The sequence below is a fragment of the Piliocolobus tephrosceles genome, chromosome 14 (genome assembly GCF_002776525.5).
Source record: "Piliocolobus tephrosceles isolate RC106 chromosome 14, ASM277652v3, whole genome shotgun sequence".
Taxonomy (NCBI): Eukaryota; Metazoa; Chordata; class Mammalia; order Primates; family Cercopithecidae; genus Piliocolobus; species Piliocolobus tephrosceles.
Window position 1 is genome coordinate 30,097,462 of NC_045447.1, and position 19,496 is coordinate 30,116,957.

At 40.1% G+C, this 19,496-nt stretch overlaps 1 protein-coding gene across 2 annotated transcripts in view; it reads left to right on the top strand.

Annotated features, from left to right (window-relative positions):
- The window catches only part of ELP1 (elongator complex protein 1), a 65,305-nt gene that overhangs the window by 9,992 nt on the left and 35,817 nt on the right, over positions 1-19,496 (top strand). For both annotated transcript variants that reach the window (XM_023202187.3, XM_023202191.3), the window contains 9 exons: positions 2,442-2,527; positions 6,326-6,422; positions 6,769-6,859; positions 7,960-8,083; positions 9,309-9,402; positions 12,145-12,375; positions 13,456-13,626; positions 16,207-16,306; positions 18,119-18,301. In XM_023202187.3, the coding sequence (XP_023057955.1) occupies positions 2,442-2,527; positions 6,326-6,422; positions 6,769-6,859; positions 7,960-8,083; positions 9,309-9,402; positions 12,145-12,375; positions 13,456-13,626; positions 16,207-16,306; positions 18,119-18,301 (1,177 nt within the window). The remainder of the gene's footprint in view (positions 1-2,441; positions 2,528-6,325; positions 6,423-6,768; positions 6,860-7,959; positions 8,084-9,308; positions 9,403-12,144; positions 12,376-13,455; positions 13,627-16,206; positions 16,307-18,118; positions 18,302-19,496) is intronic.

Below are 19,496 nucleotides of genomic sequence, written 5' to 3' on the forward strand. Positions count from 1 at the left end.
GTGAGTAATTCAGCATTGCTGAAGTGGCAGGATGTGAGTGTAGAATGAAATGAATGGGATAGATTTGATTGAGTTTGTAGTAGGGGATTTGGACATTGAGTTATAGTTGATCAGCCGTTATAAATTTTGATGATAAGAGGTTTAAAGAGATTTATCTAGTAGAAAGATGGCTCGTGATGGCATATTTTTGTTGTTTTTGTGTGTGGAGAGGAAAGAGAATAGAGGCAGGAAGATCAGGTAAGAGGTTGCTGCAGGAATCCAGATGACAGATAAGGAAGGTTTGTGTGTGACTAGAAGCAGGAATGATTCAGGAGAAACTTGAATCTCAATGAGGATGGGAGTACATTTTTTAGAATTAGCTAAAAAACTTTTTTAGAATATACGTGCATGGTTCCCCTTCTGCCCTAGGCCAGTTTGAGAAATACCAGTTTAGAAAGTGAAATAAATAGGCTTTGCATATGTAAGGTGAATAAGAAAAAGTTGAGCAGGACTCCAGCCAGAACCTCAGGTGATGGGAATAAAGATGCCAGTAACTGAGAGGGAAGATGGGGAAGTGCTGGTCTGTAAGGGGTGGGTGGTGAGGTCTGTTTTGGATTTGTTGAAGGACCATATGGGATTGCCATGTGGAGTAGGCAAATACAAGGCTGAAGCTCAGAAAAGGCCAGAGCTATGGACTGAGAGTGGTGGGTATGTAGGAAATTCTGACAATTTTGGGAACAGATGGACTTGCTCAGAGAGCAGATGCTGTACAGGAAGAGTCTGGAATCCAGGGTGGAACTCTGGGACATCCAGCTTTGAGGACAGTCAGAGAGAGAGTAAGAGCACACAGTACACTTTGGGATGGGCAAGTACTCTGGGCCTGGTGTTTCCCACCGACTTTTCCACAAAAATCCTAATGCAGTAAATCAAAGGAAATGTAATCCAAGTCTTAGGTCTCAGAAATGTGTTTCTCAGTACAAAAATAAAAAAAAGAATCATTCTATGGAGTGTTGAATATTTTTCCTTTATTCTGGGGTCAGTAAACTTATTCTGAAAAGGGGTTAGGTCATAAACATGTTCAGCTTTGCAGGCTATGTGATCTGTGTTGCAACTACTCAATTCTAATGTTGAGGTGTGAAAGTTATACACGATACATAAGCACGGCTATGGTCCAGTAAACGTTTGTTTGTAAAAGCAGATGTAGGCTGTAGTTTTGTAAATCCCTGCTATAAACCCATCATTTCTTGTCTTCCACTGGAAAAGTTCTCTTTCTTCACTCCTTGGTCCTTAATCTTTCTGTGGAAACTTGCAGATAGAAGCCTGGGGGTTTGCATCAGGATAGTCACTACCATTTGTATGCAGCAGCAAGTTATGCTTTGAGGTACTGTAGTGCCGGGATGTGAGCAGACAGGAAATGGTCATATGGACCATAATTTATAGGAATTGGAAACATTCCTGCTTCATCAGAATCAGAATCAATGGCAGGAGAAAAGTATTGGGTCCTGGATTGGGTGATGCTTTCAGGACCATCTTTATTGTGCCTCTTGCAGATGGATCTTACCTCTGGGAACAGAAGGGTTGTGTTGTTTCAGCAACTCTGCCTTTATAGTTTATGTAAGAGAAGCGTTATGATCTAGAAAGAACACCAGTCAGCCTGGAAGGCAGAAGACCTGTGTTCAAACTTTAGGCTGCTCCGTTAGGGAGGGTCTCAATCTCTTAAGTCTATGTGAGAAGCTATTTTGTGACCTGCAGTCCCTCTATCACCAGTGAGGAGCCTGCAATCAGAATTTTATTCCCAGTTCTCGTCTTGGAGTTTTATGTTCCGGACATATTTTGTAAACTCTTCATGTTTCATTCTTCTTACTTATAAGGTGAGGGTGAGATCCCTGACTTGTGTCATCAAAGAAACTTGGAATATATAAGATAGCAGTAAAATGCTTTCCAGAATAAGGAAGTGCATTTTAAATTCTTCAAAATCACTGCTGCATATAATGTGAAACGGGTTTTGTTTATTTGTTTGTTTTGACATGGGGGTCTCGCTGTGTTACCCGGGCTAGAGAGTGCAATAGTGCAATCACGGCTTACTGCAGCCTTCAACTCCTGGGTTCAAGTGATTTTCCTACTTCAGTCTCCTGAGTAGCTGGGATCACAGGTGTGTGCCATCATGTCCAGCTAATTTTGTGTACTTTTTGTAGAGATGGGGGTCTCCCTATGTTGCCCAGGCTGGTCTTGAACTCCTGGACTCAAGTGATCCATCTGCCTCAGCCTCCCAAAATGTTGGGACTATAGGCATGAGCCACCACGCCCAGCCTGAAACATAGGTTTCTCAAATACTGACTGCTGGTCAATTTATTGAGAGATCTTAGAGGACCCGAGTAATTGCCGGTGACAACTTCGTGAAGAATAGCGGTGAAACTTTTTGTTTCATTTCATGCAGCTTATTGTTGCCAATTATTCCCTAGGCAAGTTTATCACTGTTGGATGGGGCAGGAAGGAGACACAGTTCCATGGATCAGAAGGCAGACAAGCAGCTTTTCAGATGCAAATGGTAAGTTTGTGGTTTGATAGATAAAGAGCCTTGACTGGAACAAATGTAAGTTTGCCACCCACCAGGAATTCTGTTGTGTCCACTTAGATGCCAGTAATGAACAGTTCTCTTCTGCTTTAGTAAAGCTGCCTAGAGCCTTCAGGAAATGAGTCCCCCTAGAAAGATCCTTTTTTCCTTGTTATTGCCAAGTTGCTTTGTGATTTATTATCATGGTAGCAAATACTTATAACCAATATTCATCACCCAGTTTAAAAAATAAAACATCACAGACAAAGGAAATCCCTTGTGTATCCCGTCCCGATGTCCCTCGCTTTCCTCCCCAGAGAGAGCTGCCATCCTTCATTCACATGCATGTTCTCATACTTCTCCCATATATGTGTATGTTAGATATTTTTCTTACTCTATTGGATGAAACTCTTTGTTTTCCTTACTTCTGGATTAGAAAATTCTAAAGACCATATAATGATGTCTCGATGACTCAAGGCAGTACATCTTAATCTTCTAATGTAGGCAGCCCTTGAGGGCAGGGGTATGTGGACACAAGAAGAGTGCAAACTCTTGGGGCACCTGGGGAAGTAGTGTGCATGTCACATTAAATTCATTTAAACTCTTATATTTTATTTTAATATATACAATATGAATATTTTTTAAAAATATGAACTGAAAAGTATTACCCTTGAGTAAAATTAATGCCCCAAGAAGATGTGCCGTATTTACCCTCTGGCATACTGCCAAGTACCCCCAGGAGCAGTGTATGTCTCTGTTAGAAAAGTACAGATTACATTATCCTCATAACATTTAGAAGCTATGAAACCTTGGCAGGGAAGTTTTCTAACATTTCTGAGCCTCAGTATTCTCTGTAAAGTGGACAACATAATGTCTCCTTACAAGGGGTGAGATGAGTGGGTAATAACATATAAAATAGCTACCACAGCATCAGCACAGCCTAGGCACTCAAATAGTAGTTGCTGCTCTTATTTTAGTAGACAAATAACTTTTGAAACTTTTTTTTTTAAAGCATAGTTTTATTTCAAAACAACTATGTAGTGAGTAAAATATGCATAGGGGGTCTAACTGAACATTCTGAAGGCTGTTGACTTATTAGAACAGTGAAGGATTATTAGAGGGCAAAAACATGGAGTAAATGTTTTCAGACACAGCCTTGTTTCTTTGGAGTGATCCACTACAAATACCCAGCTTTGGACGAGTGGTTTTCTTGTCCCCCTGATTTTTAAGTGATTTTGTTTTTTGGGCAGAAGGACTTAAAAGGTATCCATGACTAAACAGAAACTTGACCAAGTAAATAGTTGGTGCAATCTGAATATTCTTTCTTGCTACAAGCAACAAGTAAATTATGTTACAACTTTCTTTTTTTTTTTCTTTTTCTTTTTTTTTTTTTTTTGAGACGGAGTCTCGCTCTGTCACCTGGGCTGGAGTACAGTGGTGTGATCTCAGCTTACTGCAACCTCCACCTCCCACGTTCACGCCATTCTCCTGCCTCAGCCTCCCGAGTAGCTGAGACCACAGGTGCCTGCCACCATGCCTGGCTAATTTTTTGTATTTTTAGTAGAGACAGGGTTTCACTGTGTTAGCCAGGGTGGTCTCAATCTCCTGACCTCGTGATCTGCCCGCCTCAGCCTCCCAAAGTGCTGAGATTACAGGCGTGAGCCACCGCACCCGGCAGCTTTCTAAGACCATATATTTTTGATTTAAAAGTAGTACTTTACTCATACATGTTATGACATGGATAAACCCTATAAAGATTATGCTAAGTGAAAGAAGCCAGTCATAAAAGATCATATATAGTATGATCCCATTTGTATGAAGTTCCCAGAAGGGGCAAATCCACAGAGGCAGAAAGTAGAGTAGTGGTTGTGTAGGGCTGCGGGGTAGGGTAGGGAAGGAGTGACTGCTAATGGATATGGGGTTTCTTTTTGGGATGATGAAAATGCTCAAAATTTAGATTACGGTGATGGCTATTCAACTTTGTAAATATACTTTAAAAACATTGATTCTTACCACTGAGTTTAAGCAAACAAAAAAACCCATTGAATTGTGTAATTCAAATGGGTGAACCTTAATGAAATGTAAATTATATCCCAGTAAAGGTGTTTAAAAATAGTACTTTAAGGGAATCTATGGTAGTACTGAGAATAAGGCAGTTTTCCATACTTTGTTAAACTCTGGAGAAGATGGCATTTTACTACTGGTACCTGCTAGAGTAAGACTTATCTAGTATTGCCAAAATTAGGATTTATTAGTGATATAGGATGATCCAGGTAATGGGGGAAAAAAAACCCTGAGCATCCTATTATCTAATGTACTATCCAGTAAACTACTCTAGCTTTTTTTCATGAACTTTTTCTAAAGGCTTTCTAGGGCCTCGTCTTGGTTTGAAAGTTCATAGCTACCCTTCAGAAAAGAAAACAAAAATCCGTGGAGTAGGCAGACAAAAGTACTCATGTGAGCATAATTTACTTTGATTTTTTAAGTTGTGTTGTTGTAGCCCTCAGTCTGTTCCCTGCCTGGGCTCTCCTAGTGCCCAGTAACACTGACTCAAGAGGTTGCATTTAGCTCGCACAGTGGCTCACACCTGTAATCCCAGCACTTAGGGAGGCCAAGGTGGGCAGGTCACCTGAGGTCAGGAGTTTGAGACCAGCATGTCCAACATGGCGAAATCCCGTCTTTACTAAAAATACAACAGTTAACCAGGTATGGTGGCAGATGCCTGTAATCTCAGCTACTTGGGAGGCTAAGGCAGTAGAATCACTTGTACCTGGGAGATGGAGGTTGCATTGAGCCAAGATTATGCCACTGCACACCAGCCTGGGCGACAAAGCAAGACTCCCTCTCAAAAAAAAAAAAAAATAAGTAGGTGAGAGAGAGGAATTGAGGAGGATATCAAGGGTTGGGCCTGAACAAATGGAAGCATAATTATATGTAGAAATTTCTTTGAGCTACTCTTCTAGAATAGATGACTTAATAATACCCTGCTTGCCATCTACGTTTTCTGTCCTCAGTTATTTCCAGTTCTATTTTATGTAACGCCTATTTCAGGCCTTAACCCTTCACTAAAGGAGGTTTGGTTTCTATACCATAGGACAGTTTCGTTGAGAATAAATTTTGTTAGGCTACCTATGTATTCCCTACGGTGCAGACTATAGTACAGTACTAGCAGAATTATTAGGCTGTTACTAGAATATGATGAAGAATGCCCGGGTGGTCATCTGTCTCCCACGCAGTAGAGTTGGCTTCAGGATTGAGATACACGTGGTCCTGGAGGAGACGTTTCTTCCCGTCATGCTGCAGAATGAGAACATTTCCATGTTTTCGTCATTGTTTGCTGCTGCCTTTACCACCTCTGTGGCCCTTCCCTCTTCACCTTCTTCACATCTTAACTCATCTGTGCCCTGTTGTGAAGCTTACACAATATTTAAACAAAACTCTACCCTGTTGGACAAACAGAGCACTTGTTTCCTTGCAGTTACCTGAGGGTTCCTTAGCTCATTATATTCAGGATCTAGATCTGTAGCTCTTTTCCTCTTTTGCTGTTCTCAGAGGCCACTTTCTCTTTTTTTAATGCCCAAAGGAGGATTTTGTTTCTTTTACATTTTTTTCTCTTTTTTGATGATTTCTGGGTTAGAAGAACCAACCCTTGGATGGTTTCTGATTCTAGAGGCAGGCTTTCAAGGTAGCTTAAACCTCGTACAAAAGATCTATGTCTAGTGGTGTGAGGCTTGTTTGATTCTGGGATACTTAAGGTCCGCCAGTAATGTTGGTGTTTCTTCCCCTCTTTAGCATGAGTCTGCTTTGCCCTGGGATGATCGTAGACCTCAAGTTACCTGGCGTGGGGATGGACAGTTTTTTGCTGTGAGTGTTGTTTGCCCAGAAACAGGTATGGAAATATATTGCAGTTAAACAACAATAAAAAAAACTTATTAAAATTAAGGAAAATTTTCTTTCTTTTGCTTTGAGTAAGGTATTAATTATACATATGAGGCAAGGATGCACTGATTTAAATGTGAAATGAGTTTAGAGTTAAGAATTAGAAGAGTCCTTTGAGGTCATTTGGTCCATCCTCCTACCTGGTGGACAGAAATTTTTAACAAGATTAATCTAATTGGCTGTGTAAAACCATGGCATTTTTTATTTGTAGGGAAGGTGTTTGAATAGTTCTGATTTGACAACTTTCATCATAATGTTCTAAGTGTGTGTGTGTGTTTGACTCCACTCCCGTACAGGGGCTCGGAAGGTCAGAGTGTGGAACCGAGAGTTTGCTTTGCAGTCAACCAGTGAGCCTGTGGCAGGACTGGGACCAGCCCTGGCTTGGAAGTGAGTGGGAGAAGAAACCTTAGAGAAATTCTTGGAACCAGGGTAGAGGTGGTGGTACCCATTGATACAGATGATACAGATGTTTGTGTAACACAAAAGGATTTTTACATTTCTTCATTTGGTTGTAAGCCTGTATCTATCTTTGTTTCTTCTTCTTCTTTTTTTTTTTATTCTCTGAAGTCTGAATTCGATTTGAATAGTAGATTTTATGCTTCTTCACAGATTCCATCATTCTGAGGCCCCATATATTTTGCATTCCTAATTCTTAAAAGGCTGTGGTTTTAAGGCAGGGTGTATATGAAGCCATTGTACAGAGCAGAAAATGGTGTTTAGAAGGGAAGGCCCAGTTTGCAAGACTCTATGGGGCAAATGGAGCTTTTGTGGAAATTAGGGAAAGAGCCTCCTTCCTTGGCACAAAATTCCCACAGTAGAGGATCTGCTTGCCAAGGAACATGCAGGCTGCATTCAGATCCCCCTCTTTCCTTCTCTTCTCCTCCTTGGCCCAGTACCCTTGTGCAGGTCACAATTTGCCTGTCATATGTGGCTGCCTGATTTTAGATAGAAGATGTATCTCCGCTGTTTCAGTGGTATCTGTTGTATGTAGACCTCTTGTTTCCAACCTGTTACCTGAATGGTGTTGTATGATAGAGCAGAAGAGAATGTATTTGGATTTAAACCCTGGAGACAAATGTGAATAAGATGAGGCATTTAAGATGTTTTTAACGTTTGGAGAAGTCTTAAAAAAGACCTAGCTGAGCATAGAATATTTGCTGAAGTCATATAATTGAAGGAGAAATACATTTTGATTTTTAGGACATTATACCTGGAATGGTTTAGATAACTTATTATTTTTAAAGTCATCCAAATGCAGTGTAAATATGTAAGGCTTTGTAGGCAAGTGGAGCCTGTGTATAAAATAGGAAAGACTCTTCCCTCTGGCAAGTCCCACAATGGGATGAACCGCTTGCCAAGAGACAAGGGACACATGGGATTTAAAACTCCCTTAGATAAAGATACTCATTCGTTCATTCATTCATTCATGTTTGCTGTCTTGAGTTAGAGAAGCTTTGGATGTTGTAACACTCTGAGTTTGCTTTAAGACCCTCAGGCAGTTTGATTGCATCTACACAAGATAAACCCAACCAGCAGGATATTGTGTTTTTTGAGAAAAACGGACTCCTTCATGGACACTTCACACTTCCCTTCCTCAAAGATGAGGTTAAGGTAAGTGCCTGAGTTTGTTTCGCCCTGAAATGTAGAGGACTTTCCACAGCTATAGAGGGAATTTTTTTTGTTGCTTGGTTTTTTGAGATGGAGTTTCATTCTTGTTGCCCAGGCTGAAGTGCAATGGTACAATCTCGGCTCATCACAACGTCCACCTCCCAGGTTCAAGCGATTCTCCTGCCTCAGCTTCCCGAGTAGCTGGGATTACAGGCATGCACCACCACAGCCAGCTAATTTTGTATTTTTAGTAGAGACAGGGTTTCTCCATGTTGGTCAGGCTGGTCTCAAAGCCCTGACCTCAGGTGATCCACCAGCCTCAGCCTCCCAAAGTGCTGGGATTACAGGCATGAACCAGCACACCTGGCCTATAGAGGGGATTTATATTTGATATGGATATATAAATAGAAGCTTTAGAGTAAATAGTAATAAAAATGGTGGTTTCTTGGAACTGATTGTCTTTTTAAATAAAAGATACATTGTTTTTCCAGCGATTTTGCAACTAATAACATTTCTCCCCCACCTTAGATAAAACAGAAATAGGAAATAAAAATGCTAGTTTTTATTGTTTATTTTGACAAAAGCATAATTTTTCCAGTAATGAAGATGCTTTTCATTTATAACATTTAAATCTTAAGGGGTTTGTATACCATTAAGATCCTCGGCTGAAGTGAGAACACATCAAATGGTATCTCTGTGTAAAATTTTAAACATCTTAAGTTGAGAGAGAAGTTTAATGAACTCCCATGTAACTGTTACTCACTTTCAGTAGATACCAACGTTTTGCAAAACTGTTTTCATCTATCTACAACTCTTTGGCCTATACATACACATACTTACATATATTTTTATTTCTTGGAGTTTTAATTCTAGAAATCATATTTTCAATATTTATTTCTAACAGTTAAGGACATTTTTCTTTACATAGCCATAATTCCATTATTACATCTTACCTCAGTGTTGTCTAACACCCAGTCCATATTCAAATTTCTCTGATTGTCTAAAAATGTCACCTTGTATTTGGTTAGGTTTCTTAAGTCTCTTTTATGTATTTCTTTTTTTTAAGTCCTCTACATAATAATGACATATTTTACAGATTTGTTTAATGTCTCTGTAAATTAGTAATTTACAGCTAGGGATGAGCTCAGGTAGTGGGATTATTTGATTATAAAGATTTGGAAGTAAATCCGTAACTGAAAGCCAATGACAGATCTTTTTTCCCTCCTAGGTAAATGACTTGCTCTGGAATGCAGATTCCTCTGTGCTTGCAGTTTGGCTGGAAGACCTTCAGAGAGAAGAAAACTCCATTCTGAAAACCTATGGTAAGACAGCTGTAGTACCCCAGCCTTCTGCCCCATAGAACGTAGTTGAAAGTAGACAGGTATTGGGATTTCCTTCATCCCTTCTAGTTAGTCCCTTAGTAGAATCAAAGATGCTGAAGTAGGTAGATGGAAATGGGGGTGATTAGGTTTTGATTGATTGTGGATTTCAGTCATGTATTGATGGGGATTCTCTAGAGAAACAGACGTAATACATACCTATAATTTGTCCCTCAGTATTCTTGGGGAATTAGTTCTAGGATTGCCCATGGAAACCAAAATCCACACATGGTCAAGTCCTGCAGTCAGCCCTGCAGAACACTCAGATATGAAAAGTCAGCCTTTTGTATACTTGAGTTTTACATTCCTGAAGTACCATATTTTTGATGTGCATTTGGCTGCGGATATAGAATCCACAAAATGAAAGGCTGACTGTATTCATTGAAAAAAAATATGAATATAAATGGACCTATGCAGTTCAAGCCTGTGTCGTTCAAGGGTCAACTGTACTTATATAGAGAGACAATGAGAGAGGGAACAGGATAAGGTGGGAAGGAGAGAGAGTAATAGAGTGTGGATAGATTTACTTTAAAAGATTGGCTAATGTAGGGGATGGCAAGTTTGAAATTTGTGGGGCAGGTTGGCAGGCTGGAAACTCAGGTAAGAATTGATGTTGCAGTCTTGTGTATGAAATCTGTAGGGCAGGCTGGAAACTTAGGCAGGATTTCTGTTACAGCCTTAAAGCAGAATTTCTTCTTTTCTGCGAAGCCTCAGTTTTTGCTTTGAAGGCCTTCAGCTGAATGAATGGGATCCTCCCACATTATGGAGAATAATCTGCTTTCCTTACAGTCAGCCGATTATAAATATTAATCACATCTACAGAATACCTTCACAGCAACATCTAGAGTTTCAGCAGACAGCTGGGCACCGTAGCCTGGCCAAGTTGACATAATAAAATTAACTGTTGTAAGTCATCACATGCTTTCCCTAGTGGATGGTATTACCACAGAAAAAAACAATAACCACAGGTATTCTGTGGATGTGAAAGAAGATTTAGATTAAATATAAAAGGAAAGAATATTTTTTATAGCTTTTAAAATGTATAAATGTGTGGTTTTAAGTATGAAATAATACTTGAAAATGTTAGAAAATAAAGATGAGAAAAAAAGAAATCTCATCATTCTGCCGCTGCGTAATAATCGCTATTCAAATTTTCTTGTCTTCTAGTTTTTTCATGTATGTATCTCAGTATAGCAATGATCTCATTTTTTTTTAAAAGTATAGGTATGGGCCAGGTGCAATGGCTCATGCACTTTGGAGGCCCAGCACTTTGGGAGGCCGAGGTGGGTGGATCACGAGGTCAGGAGATCGAGACCATCCTGGCTAACATGGTGAAACCCATCTCTACTAAAAATACAAAAAATTAGCTGGGCGTGGTGGCGGGCACCTGTAGTCCCAGCTACTCGGGAGGCTGAGGCAGGAGAATGGTGTGAACCCAGAGGAGGCGGAGCTTACAGTGAGCGGAGATCGTGCCACTGCGCTCCAGCCTTGGTGACAGACTGAGACTCCATCTCAAAAACATGTATATATATACACACACACACACACACACACACACGTTGCCCAAGAACAATCACGACATCTGTGCTTATAGAACATCAGCATGTGGTCTAACAAAGTGTTGTAATAATGCGGTTTGAGACTAGGTTATATTTGCAGTGATCACTAAGTTAAGCATTAGTGAGCAAGGAGATTGAGAAAATAAATTCCTTAATATAACTAATATTTCTTAATATAAACATAATTCCTAATATAACTAAGGTCTTAATTTATATGTGTCATCTGTTTAGTGAAGGTTGGTTTTGGCATGATTAAGTATTACTTAATAGATGTTGGAAGGATAATTGCATGCTTGTCTTCTTCGGGCAGCTGAATCAGGGTTAATACCCAGATAGCCTGGTACGTAAGTGTGTGCAAAGCACCTGAAAGAAAATAAGTATCTTAAGCCCAATACAACACAATGATGTTAGTCTAGATCTTGGATTGAGTGTTTCAATACTTTAATTGCCAAGTTATCTTCTTCCTAAATCTTCATGAGAAAACCCACTAAAAGAATGCTTTGTCCTAGTAGCCTTCCATCATGATCATAAAGTTTGGAAGCACAGTTGAAAATAAACATATAGGCCAGGCGCAGTGGCTCACGCCTGTAATCCCAGCACTTTGGGAGGCTGAGGCGGGCGGATCACGAGGTCAGGAGATCGAGACCATCCTGACTAACACGGTAAAACCCTGTTTCTACTAAAAATACAAACAAAAAAATTAGCCGGGCGTGGTGGCAGGTGCCTATAGTCCCAGCTACTCGGGAGGCTGAGGTAGGAGAATGGCATGAACCTGGGAGGTGGAGCTTGCAGTGAGCTGAGATCATGCCACTGCACTCCAGCCTGGGCGACAGAGCGAGACTCTGTGTCAAAGAAAAAGGAAAAAAGAAAATAAACATATGAATAAAAGTTGAAAATAGAAAAAAAAAACAGGAAAATAAACATGTATTTCTTACCTTACTGATTCTTGACATTTTATCTGCATGGAAAGCTATTTTTTGGCAATTATTATTGTTCTTATTTTAGAGAAGAGGCTGAGCAGGAAGGGTCCTTTGAAAAAGAAAAGATTGCCCTTGTCCCCCTCTGGCAAGTGGGATGAAGTCTGCTTCCCAGCCTCTAATGGCCTTCTTTGCATTTTCCCTTACAGTTCAGCTCTGGACTGTTGGAAACTATCACTGGTATCTCAAGCAAAGTTTATCCTTCAGCACCTGTGGGAAGAGCAAGCTTGTATCTCTGATGTGGGACCCTGTGACCCCATACCGGCTGCATGTTCTCTGTCAGGGCTGGCATTACCTCGCCTATGATTGGCACTGGACGACTGAGCGGAGCGTGGGAGATAATTCAAGTGACTTGTCCAATGTGGCTGTCATTGATGGAAGTAAGCTGCTGGGAAGTGTGTCCATGAGCCTGCAAGGGGTCCTGAACCTACGGCCTGCAGATGTGGTGGTTTGACTGCAACAGTGGGGAATCTTTATTTGTTTTGGCTGTTTGGGTTACTTGTTTGACTTTTTATTGAATGGGATATAAGGTGGGATATATTCTTGCCTGAGAACCATTGTCCCCCCTCCCCACCCCAGTTTCCTGTTATACTGCATCTGTGGCCTTCACACATTTCCTTGCCTGGCCTCTGAAGACACTGAAAACTTTGACTCTAGGTAGAGAGGATGACAACAGTAGAGTCTTGTGGGATCGGTTAGCCTTATCTGTTTGCCCTGACACGGATTTATAATTGATCCTTGTACCACCCCACTTGTGCTGCTTTGTTTCCTGATATAAATGCTTGCTGATTATATACTTCTCTAGTATGTTCAGTTCGTGCATAGACATTTGCCTAATATGAAGATTAGGTTGATATTTTATAATTAGATAGAAGGTTTTTTAGGGGGTAGGGTGGGGAGGGCAAGATTGAGGAGTGAAGTAGTCACCTTAATGAATGGTTTTATTGCTGATAATAAAAGGGAACACTGGCTTCTAAGATTGTAATGTGAGGTGGTATACTAATTCATATTCTGTGTAATGTTCTGTATAATACTGATTTTATAGTCATGTATTCTATATAGAGAACTTAATCAGATCTGCCTTATTACCAAATCCACACATAGGAAAGTGCGTTAAGGATTTTGAAGGTATTAATTCCTTTGGTTTAGTGTGGCTTGCTTGCAGGCCCAGGTTTAAAGCTAGAGCTCTGACCTCTTGGCCTTTTTGCCTTAGTCCCTGGCACCTGAAACTCCAGGTTCTGAGATGGGCTGCTCTAGGCCTGGAGGTGACGGTGGCCAAGTATAGACAGAACCCATGACGTTTCCCCACCCCACACTGTTTTTAAACTTGTTCATGAGAAAAGCACTGAAAGTTATTTTTTTCTGAATTGCCATTATTGTTTGGATATACTGTGCTATTCAGATGGCTTATCTTACAAATTGAATATCCCTATGTCTAATCCTCTTCTTTTTCACTGCAGACGGGGTATTGGTGACAGTCTTCCGGCAGACTGTGGTTCCGCCTCCCATGTGTACCTACAAACTGCTGTTCCCACACCCTGTGAATCAAGTCACATTCTTTGCACATCCTCAGAAGAGTAATGACCTTGCTGTTCTAGATGCCAGTAACCAGATTTCTGTTTATAAATGCGGTATGTTAAAAAACTTTTACCGAGATGTTCTGAATCAAATCCCTTCTACTCCTACATAAAAGCAAATTATAGTTTGGTGTTGCCATAGGTCTAGTGTTTCTCAAAATTTTGAAGTCTGCAGTTGATATCATTATCGTTATGATATTTAATTGGCTTGGATTTTTTTTTTGTTTGTTTTTGTTTTTAATCCTAACACTGGTTTGTATGAGCCATTCCTTTTCCCTTACTGAACTTGCAGAGTCAGTTATTTAAGAATAACATTGAACTCTGGAAATAACATAGTATGTTATACGTTGTTAACATGTTTTACTATTTTCTTTGCCTTTACACATATTTTCAGTTGATCTCATCCCTCCTGGGAGCTGTGTCAGAGATGGGATTTTCTACTTTTATACATGAGGGAACACAGTGTCAGAGGTTTTGTAATTTGTTTGAACAAGAATGGACAAGGACCTCAACACGGGTGTTCTAGCTCCTAATCCACTTGTCCTTCCACAGCCCCATTGCTGTCAGTTTCTCATTGCTTTCCTGATGTGCTGGAGAATCTGAAATTAGTTTTTACTTGTGAGTTCTGTGGTTATGTCATAAATTCTGCTGGCATATGGCAGTGGTAGCCTCGTTTTCAAATATCTTTTGAATTTTCAGAAAAAGCCTAGACAGTTGCCGAGAGAGTAATCAAAATTAATTAATTTAAATGGGAATTCCTTACTTTCATATCAGCTTTTCTGTTAAGTCAGCAGCCCACTGTGTACATGAATCCTATCTGGATATGTCACCACTTTCTCTGATTATAGTTTCAGTGTGTAAAATGCTGTTACAGTCCTCCTTAAGCTTTTAAAAATAGCTTTAGAAAAAGTGCAAATATGTTCATTGTCAAGGCAAAAAGAATCAGATGTAAAGTAAGCTTTTGTGGGACTTACCCTATGATGCTAATGAGTTTGTATGTCACTTTATGATGTATGGAATGTTTTGTTCTGTGTTCACTTAAAAAATGGCTTTATATCATTCGTCTATTTAAAGTGTACAATTCAGTGGTTTATATGTGTGCGTATGCATATATATATACGTATATCTTTGTATATATATATTCACAGAGTTGCACAACCATCACCACGATCAATTTTAGGACATTTTTATCTCCTCAGGATGAAACCCTGTACCACCCAGCATTCATTTTCCTTGAGAGAAAACTCCCTGTGATGAGATAGGACAGGCTGAGAGCTCCACTTTTGAAAGATTGTTCGGCATCAGTATGCGGGGTTGGCCATAGGTCGGGGCACGTGGAGGCAGAGGTTCCAGTTAGGAGAAGCTGTTGTCAAGTGTCCAGGCAGGAGCTAGTGAGAGCTTGAGCCAGGGCAGTGTTCATAGAAATGGAAAGAAGAGAAAGATCATAACAAATCCATGAACTAAAAACCCTGAGAAGTTAAAGAGCCCACTGGGGAGAGTTTGGATATAATGGAATCTGGAAAAAGAGATCTTGGACTGGAATAGGTCAGGGCTCAGTGCCCAGGCAGAAGGAAAATTAACAACTTGGAGCCAAGTGGTAGACATTTGAGTGGTGTGGAGACAAGTTAGTTCCCCAAATTTTCAAAGATGGTGTTTGATGCATCCTGAGTATGACTCCTTTTACCCCCTCATTGTTTCTTGTTTATTATATGCCAGCCTTTTTCCAGTACTTGGCTTGTTGTACTAGAAAACTAGTTGTCCTTTGTCTACAACTTGTTATTCTAGGTGTAGACCCAAGATACCAATTAAATATAATGTATCAGATGGCAAGTGCTGTGGAGAAAAATTAAGCAAAATAAGGGATAGGGAGAGCTTAAGGATAAGGTTTTACAGGGGGAAGGTGGCTTTCCTATTTAGTGTGATTCCAAAGGCCTCTCTGTGAAGGTGACATTTAAGCAGAGACCTGGTGAGAATCACAGTGGGAGCCACGCAGACATCTGGGGTAAGAGCGTCCCAAACATTCTATGCTTGAAGGTGAAGGAAAAAAAAAAAGTGTGTTCCAAGCAGAGTAAAAAGCAACCACCGAAGTGTTTAGGAAATAGCCAGGAGGCCAGGGCGGCTGCAGCAGAGCAAATGAGGGGAAGGTGGTGGGTGAGTTCAGAGAGGTGATGGGAATCTGCTCTTGTAGGGCCCTGCGGCTTTTACTCCGAGTGAGATAGGAGCCACCAGAAGAGGAGTGCGGTGTTCTGGCTGAATTTTTTAAAGGCTTGCTTTGGCTGCTGTGCAGTGGATAAACTGGATGAAGACTAGAAAGAAACTTTTAAGCAGGTGCTTAGGACTTTGGAGAACTGGAGGATATTGAGAGGTGGCTGAAGACAGTGGAGGAAATTCTCCACAGCACTGAGCTGAGAGGGTAGCCCCTCCACTGGGTCTTGCTGAGATGTGGCCTTTATCAGGGAAGATTATGACTGATGTGTTCTTAAGGGAAAAGCAAAGATTTTAAGGAGGTTGAGATGTGATTATTTTCTAGATTGCTGTTTGCCTTCTAGAACTCATAATTGCAGACACCATCCCCTTAGTATTAGGTGAAATCTTAGAATTTACAATGATAGTATTTGCATTTTTGTTTTCCAGGTGATTGTCCAAGTGCCGACCCTACAGTGAAACTGGGAGCTGTGGGTGGAAGTGGATTTAAAGTTTCCCTTAGAACTCCTCAGCTGGAAAAGAGATACAAGTAGGTTCTTAATTATCTTGGGCTCTGGGAACAGAATCAGCCAGCATGCAGTCCTAAATTCAGCCAACTGATAGAGTTCTATGCCTGTTGCTGAGTGGAACAAGAAATAAATACAATAGCCAGGCCCTGATTTTTGGATCTGGTTGGAGAAGCCAGTCATGTAGTTTGTCTGAATGCCATACAATTTGATAGGTAGCAGGAGAGCATGAGTTGTAAGCTGGCCTAGGACGTACTCCCAATGGCGCTTGGTTCTCCAGGAAAAATCACGTGGGAAAGATGGAGATGACAATGATAAGATGGAGCTGCATTCTCTTACATAAATGGGGATGTATGGGTTGTTAACATGGATGACCTAATGCATCCTCTATCCTTGCTCCATCCCAGAATCTAGAACTTCTAGGTGCTGTGTTTTGAGGCTCCTGGGATGGAAATCAGAAAGCATTCTTCCATTGAAACAGTATTATAAACAGTTGGACGTAGTTGAATACCTTAGGTGCGCTATAGGCATTTGCAAAATGACCTAGAAACCAAATTATAATGCCACTTCTGTGAGAGAACTTTTTAAAAGTACCACTTATTGAGTACTTACAGATTAAAAAAACAAAGCGTAGAGGTTAGTTAACTTACCCAAGGTCATGGACCTGGTAACTAGAGAATCTAGGATTTGATTCTATTCATGTTTGATAAGTCTATGTTCTTCATTTCTAAATTACTCCACCTCCAGGGAACATTTATTGTTAGATTAATAAAAATAACTGAGTACAACAAATAACAGAATTTAATAAATAATGTTTCTTAAATATGTGTGATATAGTTAATAAATACAGCAGAAGTATTCAACCTCTATGATTTGGAGGCTGCCTGTATAATGCTTAGTACTTTTTAAAGAGCATTTACATGCATTATTTCATTTCACAGACTTGAAACCACTAGAGTAGAGATAGAAGACAACTTAGAAAGTATGAGGCAGTTTAGAATATAGTTTCATTTAAAAAAAAATTGATGGGGATAATGCCAATTCGTCTGAGATTTCACGAAAGACATGAATACTCATTGTGATCCTTGGGGAAGGGATAGGTTTGGGGTTGGCAAGGAATTGGGAACATTGGGTCTGGTGGGGAAGAAAGTGTCAGTGAAAGCCAGAGGTGGGCCTGCTCCTCCGTGGGATACTCTGTGTGAATGCAGTGGAGAGCCTGAGTCCGGGGAGAGATGTTTGAGGAGGAAGAGCAGGCTAGTGACCAACTTCTTTAGTGGGAGTTGCGGATTTGCCATCTGATCTAAAAGGCAGGAAGTAGCCGTTATCAGTTCCTACGTGAGGTGACAAGAACAGTGCCGTGGTCAGGTGTATAAATGCTACCGAAGGAATGCATTAAAGACATGGAGACCATCCCTCAAGCTAGTCAGTCAGTTTAATGTGAGGTGCTTAGGAAAGGACCCATTCTACTGCAGGTCACATACCTGCCAGAGCCTGGTTTGAATGTGGTAAGTTGTGGCAGTGGAAAGGCTCCAGGGTTCTTTAGTGTAGGGACTAGGGCAGGTAATTTTCTTGTGTAGTCAGTTTCCTCAAGTGTTCTCTTCAAATCGAAAGATTTCGGGGTATGAGAAATTTAAGGAAAATATGAAAACATTTTCTTAAGCCAGACAAAGATTAATTTTAGGTTTTCTAGTATTTGGTAATATCTCAGGTTTTGTCCCTCCAAATAATGAAGAGTTGACTGTGTACAAGATGCTTCAGTCTTCCTTCATCCAGGAACATCTCAGTGGTTTTTAAGTTTTATTCATATCTTGGATATTCTTCAATATTTAAAACAGAATTCAGTTTGAGAATAATGAAGATGAAGATGTAAACCCACTGAAACTGGGCCTTCTCACTTGGATTGAAGAAGACGTCTTCCTGGCTGTAAGCCACAGTGAGTCCAGTCCCCGATCTGTCATTCACCATTTGACTACATCTTCTTCTGAGATGGATGAAGAGCATGGACAGCTCAATGTCAGGTATTGCAGTTTTTCCCTGTACTCCACTATTAAGCAAATGGAGTTAGGTTTTTGTCTTTTATGTGATACAACTTTTTTTGACTTCCATTGAGCAAGGTTGAGGAGCAATAGCTTTCTTGTTAGATACACTTAAAAAGAAGGTTAAATCTAGTTTTGAGCCATGTCAAAATAACAGACCAAAAATATATCAAAAAGTAGTGGAAAATAGGATAAATAGTAATAGATGAAGCAACTTTTAAAAGATGTGTTAAATATTTTAATTCAGCATCTACTCACATTTTTCCAGGGTGTGTGTTATATGTTACAATTGATTTTAATAACTGTGAAGCATAATTAGAGTGGCTAATTCTCATGGGCTAATGTGATAGGAAGACATTTTGTATAAATGCAGTCATGCGTATATATATGCATGGATGTGTGTGTGTGTGTGTATGCATACAAATACTTGACATTGTATTACAATTGCCTGTAGTATTCTGTAAAGTAACACGCTGTCCAGGTTTGTAGCCTAGTAGCAATAGGCCATACCCCATAGCCTAGGGGTGTAGTAGGCTGTACCACCTAGGTTTGTGTAAGTACTGTATGATGTTTGCACAATGATGAAATCACCTAACAACACATTTCTCAGACATATCCCCATCGTTAAATGATGCATAGCTGCATATATATGCTTTGTTTTGATGTGGTTACTTCAAAATGCTTCTTCCAGCCTCCTCTTCTTTATATCCTATTGTGTACTTGACTACATTTACCATTAGAAAGTCTCTATTCTTCTTTGCTGAAAATTTCATTGTTCTCTGGGCCTGAGTTTTGTTTTGATTCCTGACTATATCTTCATTATGTAACAGGTTTCAGTTAATGAGTGCTCTTCTCTGTAATGCAAGCCCTGTTGTGTAGTAGAGAGCATTATCTAGCCAGTTCCCAGAACTCCTTGTTTCCAGTGTCGAGACTTGGCACCTTTGTCCGCTGATACTGATCCCCAGATTAATTTGTAATTAAAGCCCTACTGGTGAGAGTTCTCTTCTGAGAAACGTTGTTGCAAAATTACGAACCTTTCCTTTATATATATACATTACATACATTTATAGACATAAAACATTTTAATGCAGTCATTTGCTCCTACTCTTTGACTCATAGTGCTTCGTGATATTTTGAAAAAGCCTTTTGTTAACATGTCCAAATGCAGAATATGTTC